The 22,096-nt window shown below is 32.8% G+C and overlaps 1 protein-coding gene across 2 annotated transcripts; it reads left to right on the top strand.

Annotated features, from left to right (window-relative positions):
• Positions 1–613: 613 nt before the first annotated feature.
• LOC121375063 (UV excision repair protein RAD23 homolog A-like) lies at positions 614–21,618 on the top strand. 2 transcript variants are annotated; one of them, XM_041502285.1, is made up of 9 exons: positions 614–786; positions 2,764–2,842; positions 4,093–4,172; positions 6,907–7,058; positions 9,986–10,208; positions 11,960–12,182; positions 14,499–14,629; positions 18,957–19,112; positions 20,417–21,618. In XM_041502285.1, exons 1-9 carry the CDS (start codon positions 721–723, stop codon positions 20,540–20,542), a joined length of 1,236 nt encoding a protein of 411 aa, XP_041358219.1. In that variant the 5' UTR covers positions 614–720; the 3' UTR covers positions 20,543–21,618. The 2 variants fall into 2 exon arrangements, with proteins under 2 accessions (XP_041358219.1, XP_041358220.1); XM_041502286.1 differs by lacking the exons at positions 614–786; positions 2,764–2,842; positions 4,093–4,172; positions 6,907–7,058 and adding an exon at positions 7,251–7,465.
• Positions 21,619–22,096: the final 478 nt, after the last annotated feature.

The following is a 22,096-nucleotide window of genomic DNA, read 5'->3' as shown; positions in this document are numbered from 1 at the left end:
GACACCACTAAAGCACATGCTTTGATCCAGTGCTCAATACGATATATATTCAGAGACAACTGACAACATCGGTGCATTTATGTTAATAAAATAGGCCCTAATATTCTAATTTTCATGGTTGTATATATTTTATTGTTTTGTGGGGGTCTGTTTTGTGAAGTAGAGGAACATGGCCGTGTTTGCATTGATTTTACAATCATATCAAGATTTTATATAACCTCTAACATTACAAAATGTTTCTGGGGCTAAAATAATAATTACAAAAAAAATAGTAATATTTTTTTTTTTTTATTTATTTTATTTTTTTTTAAAAGAAGAAGAAAAAGAGGGATTGAATACAAAAATCGGAGTTATGGTGAAGGTGTCATTTTCAAAAGCTTTTGCAAAAGTAGGAATTTATAAATAAATAAAATAATAATACGGTTTATTTTTCGTGATTTTTACAATAATTTGTTTGGCATTTGTACTCAACATACACATTGCGTGTTTGAACCTTAATTGGATATAAGCACGAAAATAAGTTGAAAGTAATATATACACAGGGATTTTGAGACGCAGGCCTATGTAAATCACGGGGCATGCGCGTCGGGTTTTTTAGACACAATTGCTGCGATATTGTTTTTCATGGCGGCCGGTTGAATAGGAATTGCGTTACTCGTCAATTTGTATTCGTCATTGTGTAACCAAAACTATCTAGTATAGTCTACGTACATTTTCAAGATGATAATAACACTTAAAACATTACAACAGCAAACCTTTAAGGTGGAAGTTGAAGGGGATTCTTTGGTAAGCACATCAAAGCAACCAGTTTTGTTAGAAATGTTTCACGACTTGTAGTTGTAACCTCGCCTGCTGAGTTTTCGTGATATTGGCGAACAGCCGGGCACTGTCATAAAAAAGGCAAATCTACAACTGAACTTTTGTCAATAACTGACAGTTCACTTACCAAAGTAGTATAGTATGATACATAATATCACATCATCCCTGCAATCATTGTCAAAGCCTCTGGAAACCCAATTCATCAAGATTAACCTCAAGACAGTCAAGTGCAAGCACAATGTGAGGTTTATCCTGCCGAGCCATTAAGCCGTTAGCAAATCTGAATGGTTCCAAGGAATTTTGTCGGAAGGAATTGTGGTCAAAATAACGACTACCATCACATTTCCCCACCCTAATTGTGTCTATTTTGAGCTCATGGAGACCAAGAAATACTTACTTTGAAACGATCTTCACTTTGAATTAAATGAAAAAATTCCAACTTTATTAAAAATAAATTTCACTGAGCGGATTCTAGCAGCCAGTTAGGCTGGCAGACAATTTCAGCAGACGTGCATGGTGACATTCTAAACACCGGACTCATATGCCTTTCAATTGTTATCTGTATTTCCCACACTTTTAAACACACTCAGACACTGGTATGCTAATCTACTAGGACAATACTCTGCATGTAGTAGTTATTAAATGAAATGATAAAACAAACTTGTGAGAGAATGAATTCTAAACGGTTAAATTAGTGCTGTTCAATTACATTTCATTATTTTATTTATTTATTATAGTTTTGATGTGAATATATTGTCTGTATATATTATCGTCATGGTTCAAGGGTGACTTCTCCCTCTAGACACATTAGGGAGAAGTGAGGTTTGGTAAAGAAGAAATGGGAAAGAGTTTGACCTGTACCCCTCTATACCAAAGGCTCTTAACACTAACCCTAGCCATTGAAGAAATGGAAGGTGTAACCAGTCAAACTCATGCCGATAAAGAAGACGTCTGATTTAAAAAGAAGTCTGATTTAAAAAGAAGTCCGATTTAAATCTTTAGAAAAAATATGTTTAGGTACCACTACCACTTGAACAAAGCCAGCTTTGAAAAGACTTAACCAAGCCGTCGTCACAAAATTTTTTTTAAGCATATATAGTCCTTCCCACAAATACAGACTCATGTCATAGGTGATAAATTTATTTAACAAAAGTTTTGTTCTGATGTTTGTTTATGCCGACTTGCGGCCCACTACCTCTAGTCTTGTACCCCTGTTTACAAAGGTTTGTAATCTTTACTACACAAGTAATTATGTACTGTCATTTACCATGTCTATATCAATTGATTTAATTTGTGTATAAGTTTACAAGAACTGTTTATTGTCAGTCTCTAATCACAAAGGTAAAACAATGCTTTTTTACAGTTATTCGAACAAAAGGAAATGTTTTATTTAACGATGCACTCAACACATTTTATTTATGGTTATATGGTTATGAACCACGCATATATTGAGAGAAGAAACCCGCTGTCGCCACTTTATGGGCTACTGTATTTGATATGCAGCAAGGGATATTTTATATGCACCATCCCACAGACAGGATAATACATACCATGGCCTTTGATATACCAATTGTGGTGCACTGGCTGGAGCGAGAAATAGCCCAATGGGCCCACCAACGAGGATCGATCCCAGACCGACCACCCATCAAGCAGACACTTTACCACTGAGAAAATTAATACCCAACTCGCTACTGAGCAATACTGTTTATCTTGCACAAGTGAAGCCATCAATTCACTTGTGAAAGATAAATGGTATTGCCTCATAGCTCGTTGAATATTCTCTAAGTCATTTGAGAAAATAGTGAAAATCATTCATTGAGTAACTAATATTTTGGAGAATTATATTTGATCAGACCCGTTGTTCGTGACTTATTTTAAGTACTGAATTACTGAAAACAATTATTTCTACAGTAGGAGTTTTAGTGTGTTTTGTTCTTGTTTTAGGTGAAGGAATTGAAAGAGAAAGTTGAGCAACAAAAGGGCAAGGATTTCCCTGCCGCTGGTCAGAAGCTTATATATGCTGGTGAGCCTGTTTATAAAGATAAATACGTAAATTTCTGTTACGTTCATTACAATTTAACGTCATCCCGTTGGTCCAGCCGTAGAATGCAAGTTTGTTCATTTCTTGATGAAAGTTTTAGTGTTATTGTTAATAAGTAAGTTTGAAATTTAGTTATAAGTATTGTCTGGGGTTTTTTTCATGTTCATCTGGGTATGAAAAAAAAAATCAGCAGCAAACTTATGTAAGAATGGCTTCGCCGATTCACAGTTTGCTTCTTTCTTTTTTTAATACCCGATGAACATAAAAGAAATAACAGACAATCCTTAAATGTAATACTTTTTCTACACGTTATTGAAGATGAAATGTTTTGTAATTTTGTCTGTTTCATTTTGAAAGACATCTTTGTACCACGTTTGTTTTGAGAATCATGTTTAGAAAATTATTTTCTGATAAATTATGGATCTAAATGAATTTGATATTTCTGGTCAGTATATATCTTACTGGTAACCATTTAGCTCAACGTTAAAATTTTGCATTTAGTTCCATTTCTAGTTGTCAGGAAAATAATTTAGTTTTAGCCAATTTCCCACCTAAAAATATGATAACACATAGTTACTTGAAAAGAACCTGTTTTGATCCAAACCTGCTCTGGTGTTTGGATATCATTCAATTAATTGTTCACTGTTTACGCTCTTCAAAACCTCTTTTTGTCATTATGTGCGAAGGCGAGGGGGTAAAAGAGCACACAGAGGGTACATAAAAAGCCATATACCCCGAGAGATGCTTCTACAACGAATTTATCTTGCCGACATGTTAAACCATATAGCCAAATAATCAAAATAATGCCAGACAATAATTGTTAACAATTTATTAATGGAGCCGTACCATGCGGACGCGAACGAAACCACTTGCCAGTGATGAAAAATAGTTGCATCGATAAACAAGTTTTTAACTTCAAATGTCTGAAACTAATATTAATTAAAAAAACAAAACCTTTTTATATCAGAAATGTATGTAGTAAAAAAATAAAAAAATATTAATAATAAAAAAACAAAAAAAACCAAGAAATTACAGACGGGGTATAAGAGAATTTGGCTCCGCCTACAGGGGTATAAGGGATTTGTCCAATGACAAACAACCAATGAGCTTAAAGAATTTTACATGAAGACGAGATAATACATTTTGTTTCTTTTCTTAAATTGACATATCATAGATTTAACAAGTTTTGTAAAAACACTCTTCAGTCCTTCATATCATTTGTTTAATTTCAGGTAAAATTTTAGAAGATGAAAAGAAAATAGAAGACTACAAAATAGAAGAAAAGAACTTTGTTGTTGTCATGGTGACAAAGGTAAACACAATTATAGTACACTGTTGTTGCACTTCTCATCTTTTTGTTAAGCTGCAAATGTATTGCTGCTCCCAGTTTTATTTTTAAAAAAGAAATGCAATGAAGGGCCAAGCAGGGCTCAAACTTATCGACGACACCTACAGCAATTGCCGTTATTGCGATGTGAATTGCTGTTGTTAAGAGGATTAATTGACGGCATCGTTTCGCCGATGGATAACAATTATTGCTGGCGATTGAAAGGACTGTTGCTTGATTTTTATATTTGTTGACAAAGTTTCTGGTTTAAAATTGCTGTAGGCAGGCTGAAAATTGCCGTGGTAAGCATTTGGCCTACGGTAAAACATTAAAACATTGCTGTAGGTAACAAATTCTTAAATTCGAGCCCTGAAAAGTGACTGCCACCTTTAGTTTTAGATGGAATTCTGTGTGTATCTTTAAACTTTACACGTTTTACAGAGTTCGAAAAATCCGCTAGCCTTACGCCCAGGGCTAGTGCTTTTTAACATAGGGCTAGTGACAAATGCAAAACCAGTAGTCCGATGGGCTAGGCTTCGGAAAACCCCCAAAACACAACAAAACAAAAAAAGATCGCTAGCTCACAATGTTTTTCCTCCACTGACGTATGTTTGATAAATGTTATTATGACATTGGTCATCGCATAATGTCAACAGATCAATAAGTGTATATTAATATTCAACTTGAACTAGATTTTTTTAAATGCAGTAAGATTCTACATTGTCAATTACAACAATACACACGATACAGACTTTGTTTTCTTTTTACTTTAAAATTTCATGGACTAGAAACAACCTTAATAAGACACGTTTTGATTGGTTGTACAAGTCACGTGGTAGTAAAATCTCGCACATGTCAACAAGGTAACAAATCATGTGTGAATCACCAGTCCGAATTAATTAACAGGCTAGTATAACCGAAGTACAACCTCAGTCATGTTCAGAATTACTGTGTTTGTCTTATTTATCTATGGTCTTCTAATTTAATGCCTCGTTTACTTGCGATAGGGATGTTGGCAATCAAGGAACACAATAACAGAGCGGGCTTGACCTGTTTAATGTGTGTAGCAGTTTAGATAACGTTTCACATCTATACAAGATAATACTTTTTTGTTTATCAATTAATAAGTTAAATCTTGCCAATATATTTGTTGACATCTGTCTGACATGGGATATATTGCCCTGTAGGCTACTTGAGCAACTGACATCACCGTTCCTGGTGACAATCACTACCAGTACCAGATACTCTGAACAAGAACATGCATTATCGTGTTATATTGCAGGGCGACCAACCTAATGGAAATATTTTTCCGGAATTTTCTGATATTTTCATTTTTATGCACAAACGCCCTTTTCAAAATAATAATTTTAAGTGCGCGAAAACATCATTTTCATAAAACTAATTTTAAACAGTGCAAATATATTTGCAAAATAATAATACAAATGAGTATATCATTATTTATATGTGAATTGGAACTGCCTCATAAAAAGACACAACCCCCCCCCACACACACACACACCTACACCAAAAATCATCAACAAGTTCACACAAAAAAACCCACTTTATTAGCAAATATTCTATTACAGTTTAAGACTCCCACCTACAGATTAGCAATAAAGTGACAAACAAACTTGGGACCAATGTTATTTTTATGTAGGTACATTGCCACATATGCACTATTTCACCATATGCATGTAATGGGGTCGAACCGATTTGTGGCGAACTGGTTTGGGGATGAAATGTCTGCCACCCACATTAACACTGGTTGCCGTTTTACATTACGCTCACATTACTATTACAGTAACACTTTTGGGGAGACAGTGTACAGAAAAAAGTCGTGTTATTATTTAACTTACTTGAATAAAATAATATCGGTAGGTGTATTAATGTCATGGATGCGTCATACAATAGATTAGTGGTGGCCAAATATTATTTAGTCAAATGTTGCATATGAAAGCCAATGGAAAGAAGACAACTGTTTTTTGTTTTTGTATATTGGGGGGAGGGGATAGGAAGGGGGAGGGCAAAGCAAAAACGGGACAATGGTTGCAGTTTAAAAAAATATATTTATTGTTGAAACTTCATGCACCTCTACAGGTCTAGATAAATTTTTACTAAATAATACTAATACTAATAATATTAAACTTTAAAAAAAAATATATAAACTTTATACCCATGGACACCCAACAGCCGATATGTATTTTTGTGCTGGGGTGTTGTTAAACAAACATTCATACATAAAAAGAAGAAGAAAACAGGTCAGCCGGGGTTTTTTTAGGTACTAAGGGGTTGTGTTCCCTGAAACAATGTTTTTCAGCCTTATATAAAGTGTGTTGTAATTGATAAGAAGTTTGGGCTAGTGCTTTATTTTGATGTGCTAGTGGAATTTACAAACCCACGAGCCCTGTGGCTAGTGACTTTTAAAAAAATGTGTCAAACCTGTTTTATTTGCTAGGTCCACTCTACTAAGCTACAGTTTTTAAAGATCTATGAAAGATAGCAGGAAATAAGAGAATGGCAATAGCTAAAATACTTAACATAGTATTTTGATTTCTTTTTATTTAAAAGTGTGAGGATTTTGGATGGCAAGATCACATTGAAAAAACAAAACAAAGCTACTTGTTAATGTTTTTGTTATTTGTTATAAAAAAAGACTTTTCAGGCATGAACAACAAGCATAATACGAGTAAATATTGTAACTTAACACTTTAATTTTCAGCCCAAAGCACCTCCGCCTGTAGTTTCTAAACCTATAGAAACAGATATTGCTCCTCCAGAAAAATATCCTGAACCAGTGCCACCTGAAGTTGAAGAAGAGAAAGCAGATGCACCCAAAACAGAAGAAGCAAAATCTGATGTAGCCCAGGCTAGGTGAATAGTTGATCAATCCTTTTCCTTTTACTCCTCTTGAAACGCATGCATGTGTTCTTTTCTTTTAAAATGCTGTTTCGCTCTAAGTAATATTGATGAAACTGATCTTTAATTCAGTGCTGAAATCATGTACAGTCAGAGTTAGTAGACCTAAATAAATGTCCACATTACAGTGTACATCGTCCTGTAGTTTCTAAACCTTCGGAAATGGATATTGCATCACAAGAAAAATATCCAGAACCAGTGCCACCCGACTTTGAAGATGACGAGACAGATAAATGTCAGCATTTCAGTGATCATCCGGTAGTTTTTAAACATCTGGAAAAAGATATTGCACAGTCAGAAAAACATCCTCAACCCGATGCAATGAAAACAGAAGAGGCAAAATCTGATATGGCCCAAGCTAGGTGAATAGTTAATCAATAATTTTATGACATGAATCTCTCGCAAATTATTTAATCCTAACTAAATTTTGAAAAGGTGTTCACAATATTAATAATTATAGGCTGTGTGGTTTCAGTTTTTAGTGAGTCTTTCATCTGCCTCTTGGGGTGCATGCATCTTGTCTTACATTTTTAATTGTTTGTGACAATTCTTTCATGGACTGATTTAATACTATTATTATTTAAATTACATATTTCTGTATACATAAATGTGATTCCAGAGTAAGTTAGAAATTTGTTACAAATAGAAAGGAACACTTTTAAGCTCCTAAGAAAAATATTATAAAATTCTCTAAATGACATGACATGATGGGTTGTATACAACTAAAAAGGTAAAAGGAGTCTTGTGTTGGACTAATGCTCCTACATACTTTAAAAAAGAAATGTCTATCATTCAACATATAACATACGGCCATTCAAGCCATCATGGGTTTGTTGGCCTTTCTAGTTTGAAAATACATGTGTCTTTTTATTCACTTTGTGATTTGACATAAATTATATACACTATTGATTTTTGTACTGGCATAGTTAATAACTTGTCTACTACCATTTGGTTCCTTCGCTTCATTGTAACAGCTGCTAATGTTTTTTTAAAGTGTATTTTTAGTTTTACCAGTATATGAATATGTACATATACTTATGTGTGTATCACTAAGGTGCTGTAAAAACATATTAGCTGTTAAGATTTTGTGTCCATGTGGGCAGAGAAATGCATGGAAAGTTTGTGTGATCTCATATACAGTGCTGCATTGTCACGGTTTGAAAGAATACCTGAAACGTTTTCATTCAGTAGTGTGGTAGAGGGGATGATTTTCTATTTCAGATTTTGGCACACATACAAGATAACAGTATTACCTCATAAGTTGCAGAATATTCTCTAAGTATTCCTAAGTCAATTCAAGCATGTGGTTTTTTTTTTTTTTAATGCTGTTTGTCTTTCTGAGCTTCAAATTAGTTGGTCCTATAATTTTAAGCTGTATTGATGTAACTGATGTAAAATTTCATGACACCAAAATTAAAGTTTGTTTTGTTTAACGACATAACTAGAGCACATTGGTTTATTAATCGTCGGCTATTGGATGTTAAACATTTTTCATGACACCACTTCAGTGCTGAAATATATGGAGTTGGCAGACTAAATGTAATTATTACAGTGGAGAGCAACATCATGGTGGTGGGAGTATTACAGGCTTCTGGTGTTCAGTCAATAACTAGTGATTATTATGAGCTGTCTGTAGGCTTTATCAGCTTTCACTGCAGGGATTAAGTGCTTACTTTCTACATTGTAATACATATGTCTTCAATTTCTGATGGATTTCTTCAGTTTTGTTTCATAATTACCTGCATAGGGCTTTCAGAATGAGAACTGTGGAGTGTGATGATGATATGAGGATTACCATGATATTGGATGTAGACAGTTACATAGTTTAGTTGTAGAACACTTGCATGTGGTGGTATTGATCATAGAGACAATCCCGGTGAACCTACTTGATAATATCATCTAATAACATCTTGTTCAGTATCATGTTGTGATTCGTTATGGAGGTTTCAAAAATTGCAAAACAATTTTTTTTTAAATGTATTGTAGTTGCCAATAAATATTTTTGATAGTTACTGTTAATAAAAATTTAGAAAACAAAATACTCCCTGAATATACCATTGTTATCTGTGCTGCATGACTTGGGTTTTTAGCTAGATACCCAAAATGATGTGTGTCTTCGTCTGGCCTGAAAAATTCATATTGTTATTATTATTGTTATTGATGTTATATAATTCTAGTCTCTAGTTGCTGACACCAGATTGTTTGATATTGGGCAATAAATTGAATTGAATTGTGGTTCCGATTATCCTACCCTCTCTAGAAAAATTGTGACCCTAACGTTTATAAAGAAAATAACAACAAAAATTGCCAGTCTGATATTATCAACAAACAGATTTTTTTGGTTTAACTTTTGCACAAAATTAAAGTTTGTTTGATTTGACGTTTAGCACGGCATGGTTTGAAATTCCAGAAATTCCTTAAACAGAAAGTGGAATTTTTTATGAAGAATATGTTAGTTTAAACAGTATTTATTCCATTCGCTGGTGGGATTGGTCGACAGGCTACAAGCCTATATTAGTACCTTTCCATACATTTTTTTTTTACAAACAAACTAACAAGATGACAGACAAAGTACAATTAATAACTAACAATAATAATAATAAAACATAATAGTAGATGAATAATGTTCATAAAAGTGAGCTACAGAAACGAAAGGTACATACATAGAAATAATACAGGTAGAGAAATGAAACAGTGCTAATAAGTTTTAAAACATTTATATGTTCATTGACTAGTACCGTTACATACTCTGAAAGACAATTCAACGTAATAGATCGTAAAACAGTGAGGAAATATATTACACTTTGGCCCTTAAACGAAAGTATACTCTATATCGTTCATTTCTGTTTCGCATAGTTTAAAATCTGCTTTCCTGTTTTCAGTGCTCCAGCTGCAGTGGACGTGAGTACGCCAACCACTGTGCCGTCCGACACAAGCTCTACGCAGTCTGCCATACAGTCAGCCGAGAGCACGCTTGTCACGGGCCAGGAGTACGAGAACATGTTAACGGAGATGATGAGTATGGGCTTCGAACGCGAGCAGGTTGTGCAGGCCTTGAGAGCCAGCTTCAACAACCCTGACAGAGCCGTAGAATATCTTCTTAGTGTAAGCATTGCAGTAAACAGACTTACCGTATTTGACCGGAAATAAGCCCATGTCTTTGAATAAGCCCACCTCCGTTTTGATAGCATTTAAGAAATTAGGCCCTCATTCGTAAATAAGCCCACCCCTAACTTCGTCACCTTATAAATAACATGAAATTGCAAGTTTGCTCAAAGTTCATTTAAAAGGTCATACCTCCTGCAGATAATTAAACACAAATGTAACACAATATTTTACCACCAGTGAGATTTAGCAGTCTAACAATAACAGTGTGTAACATTGTTTTCAATTTCATGCCTGTGGTATTTCTCTGAAGTATCCAAGCCAAGTATGAACTAAAAACCAGTGTCTATTTTTACCACCACACTGGGTCCGCAGTTAATGCTAATTAAGCAAATACCTTATTCTGATTGGCTAAGAACAATGACCTTAGATTGACAATTCTTTGTAGTGTAAGCTAGCTGCCTGTGTCAGAAACGTGTGTATAGGCTATTGAGTTTGTTGTTAATTGCTGTTGTTTTAAGTCTTCTCAGCATTAAATTTTGGATGTAAATAAACAACACTGGTAAGTAATTGTAACATAGAAGGTGTGTTTCTGATAATTAGATACTAATAAAAAAAAAAAACCTTTTTAATTAATAAACAATTATTATTTATTAATAACAAATGGAACACTAATTAATAGATGTGCTACTGAACGTTTTTTGTTTTCTTCCTAGTTCATTTAAATATTGTTATTTATTTTAATTATTATTATTAATTTTTTTTTCAACAAAACTGGCCCCTTGTCTGGGAATAAGCCCACCCCATGCCAAGCTCACAATGAGTTGTCTTGGCCCCCTGGGCTTATTTCCGGTCAAATGCGGTAATATGGATTTCTCGTTCCAGCCAGTGCACCACGACTGGTATATCAAAGACTGGTATGTGCTATCCTGTCTGTGGTATGGTGCATATAAAAGATCCCTTGCTACTAATGGAATATATTTTTAGCGAGTTTCCTCTCTGACTGTGTCAAAATAACCATATGTTTGACATCCAATAGCTGTTGATTAATAAATCAATGGCTCTAGTGGTGTCATTAAAAAAAACCCAAATCATATTGATTTCATTTAGTTGACAAACGATAACAATATTTCTACATGTAAATTTAAATTTATTTACACCATTGGATGCTTTTGTATTTGTCCACTTGCCTATAAGTATCACTAGTATAAATTTGTTGTGTTATTGTCAACATCACAAACCTGTAAATGTACAGAACTGATGGTCCCTTTTCCCTGTATTGGGAGTGTTGGTTGTAGATCAATGCTGGTAATACAGTTCATGCTGATTAGAGAGCCATTCTAGAAGTCTAAATTACACTGAAAATATTAATTCAGTTAAGGTCATTACACACCAAACGGACTAGTCGAAATTTACTTATTTCTATATTTCTAATATCTTTATATTATAAAACATTTGATATACGCTAAAACTTCATTATCGCCATTAATGTAATCTCGAATGCTAAGGATATCTCCACATTGAAAAAATTGCTTTATGGTATAATTTTCATCAACAACTATTACACACATCTTGAACCGCTGGTTTAACAATGTTTAAATATATATTATAACACACCTGACAGGATAATATTCCCGTAGAGGAACCGGCAGCTGCAATGCCAGCTGTTCCTAATGCACAACCTGTGTTAACACTGAAATAAACAAAGTTTAACACACATGATTTCACCATCTGGTTTTTTTTACTAACAGGGTAATATTCCCGTAGAGGAACCTGCAGCTGCAATGCCAGCTGTTCCTGCTGCACAACCTGCGTCAACTCCACAGGCTGCCCCGCCATCAGGAATAGGCACCACAGGTCCAGGCACCGAGCAGAGTACCGGGACCGGTACGGGAGAGACGGGTACTGGGACAGAGTCGGCGGCCCCTGCAGCTGGTCTTGGTCTTGGGACTGGGCCAACGCAGCCATCTGCTGGTTTGTAAACAATTCTAGGTTTTTTTTAATTGAAATTTATTAAATTAAAATTTTAATTGCATTTAAAAAAGATTTTTTGTTTAAATTTCAAAAAATAGCATAAGAATATTGAGAGGAACATCTGTGGATAAAACTGTCAACAACAGCAAATAAGTTTATGGTTAGACATTTAATACCACAGAATTTGTGTTTAATAAACATTGTTATCATTTCATTATTATTTATTAGAAGAAAAGAAAGAAGTCATTAAGTTGTTACAAGTTGCATGTTTGCTGATTAGTACAGATTCATAGACACCCCATTTCATATAAGGAGAAAATAGCTTTACAACAACAAATAATAATGCAAAATTATGAAAGGGCAGTGCAAAAACACTTGCCACTTCCAGTTTTTTCAGTATGGGATCGGTAGTCTCTGCTTGCCTCCTGTCATGAAAAGGCTGAGTTACATTTCTGGTTAAGATTATAACAAAAACAAATACAAGCCCATTCATCATCTTTTATACTAATATAGCATTGAAAATATATATATATATATATATATATATACACACATATATACACACAGTGAAACCTGTCTAAACCGGATGACGTCGGTGACCTAATATTTATCCGGTTTAGACAGGATCCGGTGTTTAGTGGGTCGCGTTTTTATAAAACAGAGTTATTGCCCTTGACGTGCAATTTGCAACGAATTACCTGAGAATGATTTGATTGATCCAATAAACCTGTTTTGTAACGTACAGTTATATAATAATTTATTTAGTTAATGATAACATTGTGCTGCAGTATTTACTAATTATTAATGCATTGTTTGTTTCCACAAGTTTCTTTTGCCATGGATCTAGAACTTTCTTTCGTAAATTCTCTGATATGTTCGTAGCTAAAAACGAACATGTCCGAGAATTGCCGAATGAATCTGAATGTGGTAAAGGCAACAAGGGCTAATCATCTCGCCGTATCCCTATTTTGTTATATATATATTTGTGAACTAACTTTAAAACAAAACAAAAAACAAAACAAAACAAGTTTCAGTATAATTTAGTTTTTATCGAAACCTTGCATGATTTTCACCAAAAACATGGACCCGATCAACGTTTAAAAAACGAGTCCACAGTTTGTTGTTTTGCTTCCGATTTGCTTTTGAGGACAATCTTCATAGACATTGATTCAAGTTTCAGAATGTGTTCTAAATAGCGTTCATCCTTTGCATTACTCTGTCTGCTATTCTGGGCTGAGACCGCAGAAAGCGGTGACCCGTGACGTAACACCGGATGTTGGTCAGTGGAAATTCCGGTCGGCTTTGTTAGCTGGAAGTTGTGTTTTCACGCGAAGTTGACTCTTCATTCATTTACACTACGCCGGTTTGTTCAGGTTAATTTATTAAGCATTTAACATTTCTGAGCGAAAAATCAATCCGGTTTTCGGAATTGAGAGGTTCCGGTTTTATCAGGTTTTTATACATGGTTTAAATAGCAAAAAAATTCGGGACCATGGAACTTGGCCGGTTTTGACAGGATTCCGGTATGTTCAAGGTCCGGTTTAGACAGGTTTCACTGTATATATATATATATATATATATATATATATATATATATATACATACACCTGCAAAATTAATAAAGCACTGCCTAGTTTTGACCATGTGGCTTATACTTCGAATGTATTTGTGACCATTTCGTGGATAGCAAACACTGAAATTAATGTTCTCTGTATACAGGAGATATTGAAAAATAATGACAGCAAGTGAGATAGTTATTACATTCAAATTTAAAGTATATTGGAGGAAAATTCAGAAACCGTAAAAATGCATGAAAATGTATGGTAATGAACTATGGAGCTGGAATCACACTAATGTGCTTCTCATTTATAAGCAATTTATTCATGCAATCACGGTAAAAACCCAGTAGATACATTATGTGTAAAAACTCTTAATATCAGGTTTAAACTATGTCGGCACAAACAATTACATCTATGCTCCTTTTTGGCTGCAATATAATTCAGGTGGTGCTTAATTAATTTACAGGTGTATATATAAATTGTACCAGGAGAACAGTACTTTACAATATGTAAATATATTCTTTTTATTTCATTTCTTTCACAGAAACACAGTAATACAGTAGTAAACATTTTTTTTATCATATTATCTTTGATGAATGTGTTCACATGTTACCTTTGAAATTGTAATGGATTTCATTGAGACTCTGTTTTTGGTCTTTCTCTAAGGATAAGATGTTCTATTGGGGTTAAAATTTCTTTTTCACTTTGTATATTTTCTACGCTTATATGCATGAGAGTTTTTGTTGTTTTTTTGCAGGTGAAAATCCCCTAGCATTTTTAAGAAATCAGCCACATTTTCAGAGGATGCGGCAAGTAATACAGGAAAATCCTCAAGTTTTGCCTGCTCTGTTACAGCAAATTGGGCAGCAAAATCCACAGCTTTTATCAGTAAGTGATAGTCTAGATACTGAATGATGAACTCAACCCCTTACAGATAGTTAGTTTTGAGAATCGGTTAGAATTTCATCGTCAATCATTGGTTATAATCAACTGGTACCAACCGATCACCTTTCGATTATACAGTCAGTCAGAGTTATATGAACATTTAAAAAAGAAGAAAAAAAGTTAAATTATAAGGACCATGGACATATTGTCATGTACACTGGGATCTAGTGCCTACAAATAGCAAATTGTACCTTTTATCTCTTTTTAGTCCTTTTGTAGGGGACTATAAGTTTTGTCTCCATCCATCTGTCCCACATGTAGGTTTTTAGATGGGTTTTTTTTTACAATACTTTGAGATATTAAGCTGAAAGTTTGTGTATAGCTTTATCATGTCAAGTTTGACTTTCCTGGTGATTTATCCATTTCTGACAAGAGTTTCGGCCCTTGAACTTAGAGATAAGACAATTTGTTTTTCAGACATATTATTTGCCTCAAGATACTGAGCTGAAATTTTGTATATAGCTTTATAGTTTTCTTACCAGATCATATTTGACTTTCATGGCAATTTATCAATTTTTCACAGAGTTACGGCCCTTGAACTTAGGAAATAGGAAAATTTGTTGGGCCTTTTTGGGAACATGTATTGCTAAAGCATAATGCTTGGTTTCTTTACGTACACATGAAAACAACCACCAACACAACATATTTACATCAATTCCATCTAAATTGGAGGAACAATTACAGTGAACATTTTCTAACACAATCGATTATGGATATTTATAAATGGATCATCACGTCATTAGAACCAAACTGATCGATTTTCGATTATAATCAATCACTGGAACATCACTACTAATAGTTTTCAAATACATGGTATCAGTAACCTAGCTCTTACTTTTATTTTAAATAATACTTCTTTTAAAGAAATCCGGCTATATCGTGATTCTATCCCATATGGGATTGAAAATTTTCCATTTATCGATTGGTTTAACCTTTTATTTTATCAAGAGTTATCTCTTTAGAAGAGATGTCTATCAAGAGTTATCTCTTTATAAGAGAAGTCAACAGTAATAATTTATTGTAATTTGCTTTCATTCACATGGGATAAAATCACGAACAGTAAAAAAAGGGGTTCAGATATTTTTTTGGGGAAAAGAAATAAAAATAGCATTAAATTTATGTTAAACATATGAACACAGGATAGAATCACGAACAGTATATAGTGTCATTCACTACATATTTTGCCATATATAACTTTGTTTCTTTCGATGTTATCAAGTGTCTTAAAAGGGTTTTATTTTGGGGACTATTATATAAAAAAAGGGGGTTTAGATATTTTTTGGGGGAAAAGAAATAAAAATATCATTAAAATTATGTTAAACATATGGACACGGGATAGAATCACGAACAGTATATAGTGTCATTCACTACATATTTTGCCATATATAACTTTGTTTCTTTCGATTTTATCAAGTGTCTTAAAAGGGTTTTATTTTTGGGAATATTACATTAAAAAAGGGGTTTAGATATTTTTTGGGAGAAAAGAAATTAAAATAGCATTAAAATTATGTGAAACGTATCAACACAGGATAGAATCACGAACAGTATATAGTGTAATTAACTACATATTTTGCCATATATAAGTTTATTTCTTTCAATATTATCAAGTGTCTTAAAAGGGTTTTATTTTGTGGAATATTATATTGAAAAAAACGGGGTTTAGATATTTTTTGGGGGAAAAGAAATAAAAATAGCATTATAATTATGTGAAACATATCAACACGGGATAGAATGATGAACAGTATATAGTGTCATTTACTACATATTTTTCAATATATAAGTTTATTTCTTTCAACATTATCAAGTGTCTTAAAAGGGTTTTATTTTGGGGACTGTTATATAAAAAAGGGGGTTTAGATATTTTTGGGGGGAAAAGAAATAAAAATAGCATTAAAATTGTGTAAAAAATATAAACACGGGATAGAATGACGAACAGTATATAGTGTCACTCACTACATAATTTTCCATATATTGAGTGGCATTTAACATTTTCATTCTATCAAGAGTTATCTCTTTATATGAAACGTGGACACTAATCATTTATTGCAATTTACTTTCATTCACACAGGATAGAATGACGAACAGTATATAGTGTCATTCACTATATATTTTGCCATATATAACTTTTTCTCTTTAAATGTTATCAAGTGTCTTAAAAGGGTTTTATTTTGGGGACTATTATATAAAAAAGGGGTTCAGATATTTTTTTGTGGGGAAAATAAATAAAAGTAGTATTAAAAATATGTGAAACATATAAAGACGGGATAGAATGACGAACAGTATATAGGACGATGACATTACAAATTATACATAATTTACTTTCAATAATACGGGATAGAATGATGAACAGTATATAGTGTCACTTACTACATAATTTTCAATATATAACGTTCATTCTTTCAATATATAAAGTTCATTCTTTTAATGTTAACGATGTATATAAAGTGTATTAAAAGAAAATACATTAAAAATCTGTTAAACAATGACAAACATTATATACAACGATGATAATACATGTAATAATAATAGTTTAAAATTGCCGTTCATTCACATGGGATAGAATGACAAACAGTATATGTCACTTAATACCGTCTACATGTGGAGTTTAAAGGAACATCGAAGTTGAAAATCCAAGGGGATGGTGAATTTATAATTTTTTTTAGTAAAATATGTCATTGATGATTCTGATTTACAACCTTTGACTAAAAATGTGTTTAAATTTTTAAATTAAAAAAAAAAAAAAAATTGGCAATAAAAGGAAAGGAATGAAACCAGTAAAGAAAAACGCATATAGCTGTTGTGAAAACGGATTTAGGTTGTTTCGAAAAATAGGTTGTATGAATTTTTTATTTAATATAAATTATTTTTATTATATGGATATAATTTGTTTTATTTGTATTAATTTCGGTATGGTAATTTGGTACATATATTTCTTAATTGGTATATAATAATTGACTTATAAAGTAAGCTTATATTAAGGATAAATTATTTAAGAGTTTTGTTTTGAGCAGTCATGAGTAAACTATATTAACTAAAATTGCTGAAATATTTTGTATTACTTCGAGATGGTAAAAGGTACCGTATACGCCTAAATTTATATTGAGTAGATCAAGATCTTGTTTTTCGTACGTTATTACTATTGTAGTGTTCGTTTCGCTTGTCCAAATTCTGATCATTGTTTGTTTAGGCGTCAAGTCTAGAGTGTTAATTTTTCAGTGGATGGATTTTATTTTAATTGCTAAAACCAACCTAATTCGTTATAATTGTATTTGTCTCTTATTTCGTGGCAAGTGTAAATAAAAGTTGATGTGTTACTTAATTTTGTGTGTTTTCATTTCATGTCTTGCACTATACTAAAGTGAACCTATGACTATTGTAAACAGCTACCTTTGATGTTCCTTTAAAAGTGTTTGTCATTCTATCCCGTGTTACTATGTTTAAACACATTTTTAATGTATTTTCTTTTAATACACTTTATATACATTGTTAACATTGAAAGAATGAACATTATATATTGAAAATTATGTAGTAACTGACACTATATATATTGAATGTGGGGAACTAATTAATGGTCCTTAGCAGAATTAGGTGACCCCTTATGCAGAAAAAAATAAAATTTATAGAACATTTTTAAACAGAAGAAGACTTCAAATAAATATTTAAATGTTAAAAGAATGAAAAGTATATTTATTAAAATAAATGTTTAATGATACAACAGCCCAACAACAAACTGGCAAAACCGGGAAAATGAATGAACTAATAAACCCATAATAACATACAAATTCATGAAATATATTTATATATTTTAATTATATTTAAACAATAAAAAAATTATAATTAACACAACAAACGATAAATGAATGCACAACAACAAAAACTAATAAAATGAAATATTTTTATTACATAAAATACATAAATAATTTTTGTAAAAGGTTCTACTAATCGATAAATTGTACACAATATATAATTTAATGGTAACAGTATATAATATATGAAAACTGACATCATTTCATGAAATTATTTTAAGTAATACAAATATTCCCGTATATTTATTTGACGGGAAAGAATCACGATATAGCCAGAAATCCACCAACACTGACTTATTTTAAAGTGGTCGTTAATTCATTTTGAAATATGCATTTACACTATCTCCAAATCAATCAAAATAATCCATTTGTCTAAAATGTTAGTTTTTCTAAACATATACTTTATATCTTCAAAAGAAGGCCTGTTTTGTGGTTTTGATGGTTATTGAGACTTTGCCTTTCAGCTAATAAGTCAAAATCAAGAAAGATTTGTCCAGATGTTGAATGACCCGTTGGATGAAGCCTCGGAAGGTCCCCAGCAAGGTGCAGGTGGTGGGGCTCCCATGGGAGCAGGTGGCTACATCCAGGTGACACCTCAAGAGAAAGAAGCTATTGAGAGGGTTAGTAGTTCTCTGTGGAGTGGCTTCATGCACAATACTGGGCCTGTATTTTCAAAGCTATCTTAGTGCTATAATATTGTAAAACCATTGTAGGCTGTGACATCACTAAGGCGTGTATTGTAGTGATGTTATAGCCTATGATGGTTTTACGATATCGTAGAGCTAAGATAGCTTCGTAAATCTGTAGTATGGATCTTGAAAATCATAGTTTTTAGTTTTTATTGGCGTGTGTGCACATGTTTTTGTATGGGTGCATGCATGGTTAAAAAGCTTTATTTTGTATATAATGAGTATACTAAAAAAATTGCTACCTGACTTCCCTTGAGGTGAAAGTCTAAAACAGACCTTAGTATAATCTTTGTATTTCATCTTGGGTCCAGACTCGTTTTGGTACTGTTTGTATTTTAAACTATACAGCATTGAGAGTTCAACATTAATGCAATACATATTGAGAACTGACTTGAGTTTGAATTTATTTATAAAAAAAATTGTTGGTATGGAACCTAGTTTTCAATCTGATTAAAATTAGCTCTGCTGGCCTGGTGCTTATAAAACTTTTAGAGTCTAGACTCGAGACTCTAATAGAGTCTGAGACAGTAACGTTATGGCAACATCATACAAATTGCATGCCTGTGACATCATTAGAGATTGAGTCTGGACTCTATAAACGTTTTTACAAGCACGGGTAGTAGACCTAACAGCATTGCATGGACTCCCATGTCCAGGTGACATTTCGTCTGTAAATAATAATTTAAATATTGATTCTAATTATATATATTATAATTTATAACGTTATTTGAGAGCATACAAATTAAAAAAAAATCGTGCGATTCAATAATTTTTCAGTGAACTAAATCAATCTTCAATTTTACATTACAAATAATTTATTTAAAAAAAAAAAAAAAAAAAATCAGTCTTCAGTTTTACATTACAAATTATTTATTTTATAAAATAAAACATGTTTTAATGCATTCGTAATTCACCCGAAGCATTTCATATACCCTCGGGATAATTCGGAATGGTTTCACTGGCATGATTCTGCAAGTAAGGTTTTGATTGATCGAATGAAAGGTCAACTGGACATGAGCTCCAACGGGATGCTGTTAGATCCACAGGTAATAGTTATTAACCAGTGGAGCTAATTTTAATCAGATTGCCTAGTTTTAGGTTTTAATTTTATTTAGTTTGAAAACAAAGGTATTTTTAATTAAGTTTATGGTTCATCTGTGTTTTTATGTAGTGTTAGTGTATTACCTACATGTACCTCTCAATATTTAGTCTTTGTCATTTTGTCTTTTTTTTAGTTAAAAGCCTTAGGATTTCCTGAAGCTTTGGTCATTCAAGCATATTTCGCATGTGAAAAAAATGAAGAATTAGCGGCTAATTTTTTAATGTCTGAAAATTTTGAGGAAGAGGATTTGCAGAGTTGATCAGGACATTGAATGCCTGACGTCTGTTCACGGTTAGAAACTGGTGTAAAGTGACAAAATGGTTTATAATGGACACAAGACGACGCTTTAAATGGAAGCAACTTTTTCAGAGAGTGCTTAGACATGGAGCTGTCTACCAATTCATTACAGCCGCTGGGCATCTTGAAGCATGGTTTAATTTTTTTTTCCTTCTATTATTTATCACTATGTTCTTTCTTTCTTTAATTCTCGGACTCTGCAATGCAGTACCCCACCTAATTGAAAAGAATATTTTCAAATGAAATGGTGATTATTTCCGAAACAGTCTTCTTGGGGGAAATTATTTCATAAAAGGTCATGTAAAGTGTTGATTATGTAGATTAATTCTAAACAGAACATTGACAATATTGTATCTTTCCATCCTGTTCGCTTTTTAATTTGCTCATAATGATGTAGTCGGTGGGTGCAGCTACTATTACCATCAGCATCTTTAATTTATGCCTGGGAAAGAGGTATTGTTGAAAATATGTTAAATTGTTGTATTTGCAAAAAGAAATAACATTTTTTGATGTTTTAAATCTTTGCATATCTGTTTCTTATTACTAGCAAAATTATTTGTTACAAGAATTCCATCTTTTTGGAAACAACATTGTTAATGACATTTGTAATATACCAAATAGATGACTGTCATGCTGAATATTTTTACCAGAAAGATGATTATCCTCGCTCTCTTTTTTGTCTTTTCAAGTTTGAATTTAAGGGGTTTTTTTTAAAGATATCCTTTCAGAACATGACAGCTTTTGGACTTGAGGATTCTGTTGATACCTCAATGATTGGTTGTTTTTGTGTGATCTTTGCTTCAAGCATATTATACAATAACACACTTTCAGGTTTTTAAATGTATTTCCTATATCTTACTGCATAACCTGTACTACTCTCCGAGATTGTGTACGTGTCCCTTGCCGTGATGTTTCCAGTCACAAGCCTGCTGAGGTACTGCCTGTCTGTGTTTGAGCAATGATGTATCAGTCCTGTGTTCTTCAAAAGAAACACAGATTGCAACAAAACAACCTTGTACAAATAAAATTGTTTATGCCTATACGTCTTCAGTTATTTATTATGGTTATTCAGTTATGATTGTCATTTGGAAAGATTTTGAAAATAGATTTTTGATTATAATTACCATTTGCAATAAACACTAATTTATAAGTACAGTGGCTCTGTTCAAGCTAGCATCTGTGTAATTAAGAAGGCTGTGGAAACCCAATGAAAGTTTTTTTTAAAGTTCTGTTCATTGAGCCGGATTTATGAAACCTGGGTGGGGTTTTTTTTTGGTTTTTATTTTTATTTTTATAAATGCAGGTGTTTAAGCATAATAAATGTTTGTAGTTACCCATGTGCAAGTCAAAACCAGGAGTCCTAAATTCAACCAAATGTCTGCTTAGAGTCTGGAGGTGATCTCTGGATTTTGGATGTGAATTCAAGAACAACGAGTTCTATAAAGAGTCTTATACACCGTTCTTAGATCTGTCTACTCTACTTACTGGTGTTTCAGATAGGTGCAATTTGTCTTTG

The sequence above is a fragment of the Gigantopelta aegis genome, chromosome 6 (assembly GCF_016097555.1).
Source record: "Gigantopelta aegis isolate Gae_Host chromosome 6, Gae_host_genome, whole genome shotgun sequence".
NCBI classification, from domain to species: Eukaryota; Metazoa; Mollusca; class Gastropoda; order Neomphalida; family Peltospiridae; genus Gigantopelta; species Gigantopelta aegis.
The sequence above is the reverse complement of the archived record's forward strand: the minus strand, read 5'-3'. Positions and strand labels throughout refer to the sequence as shown.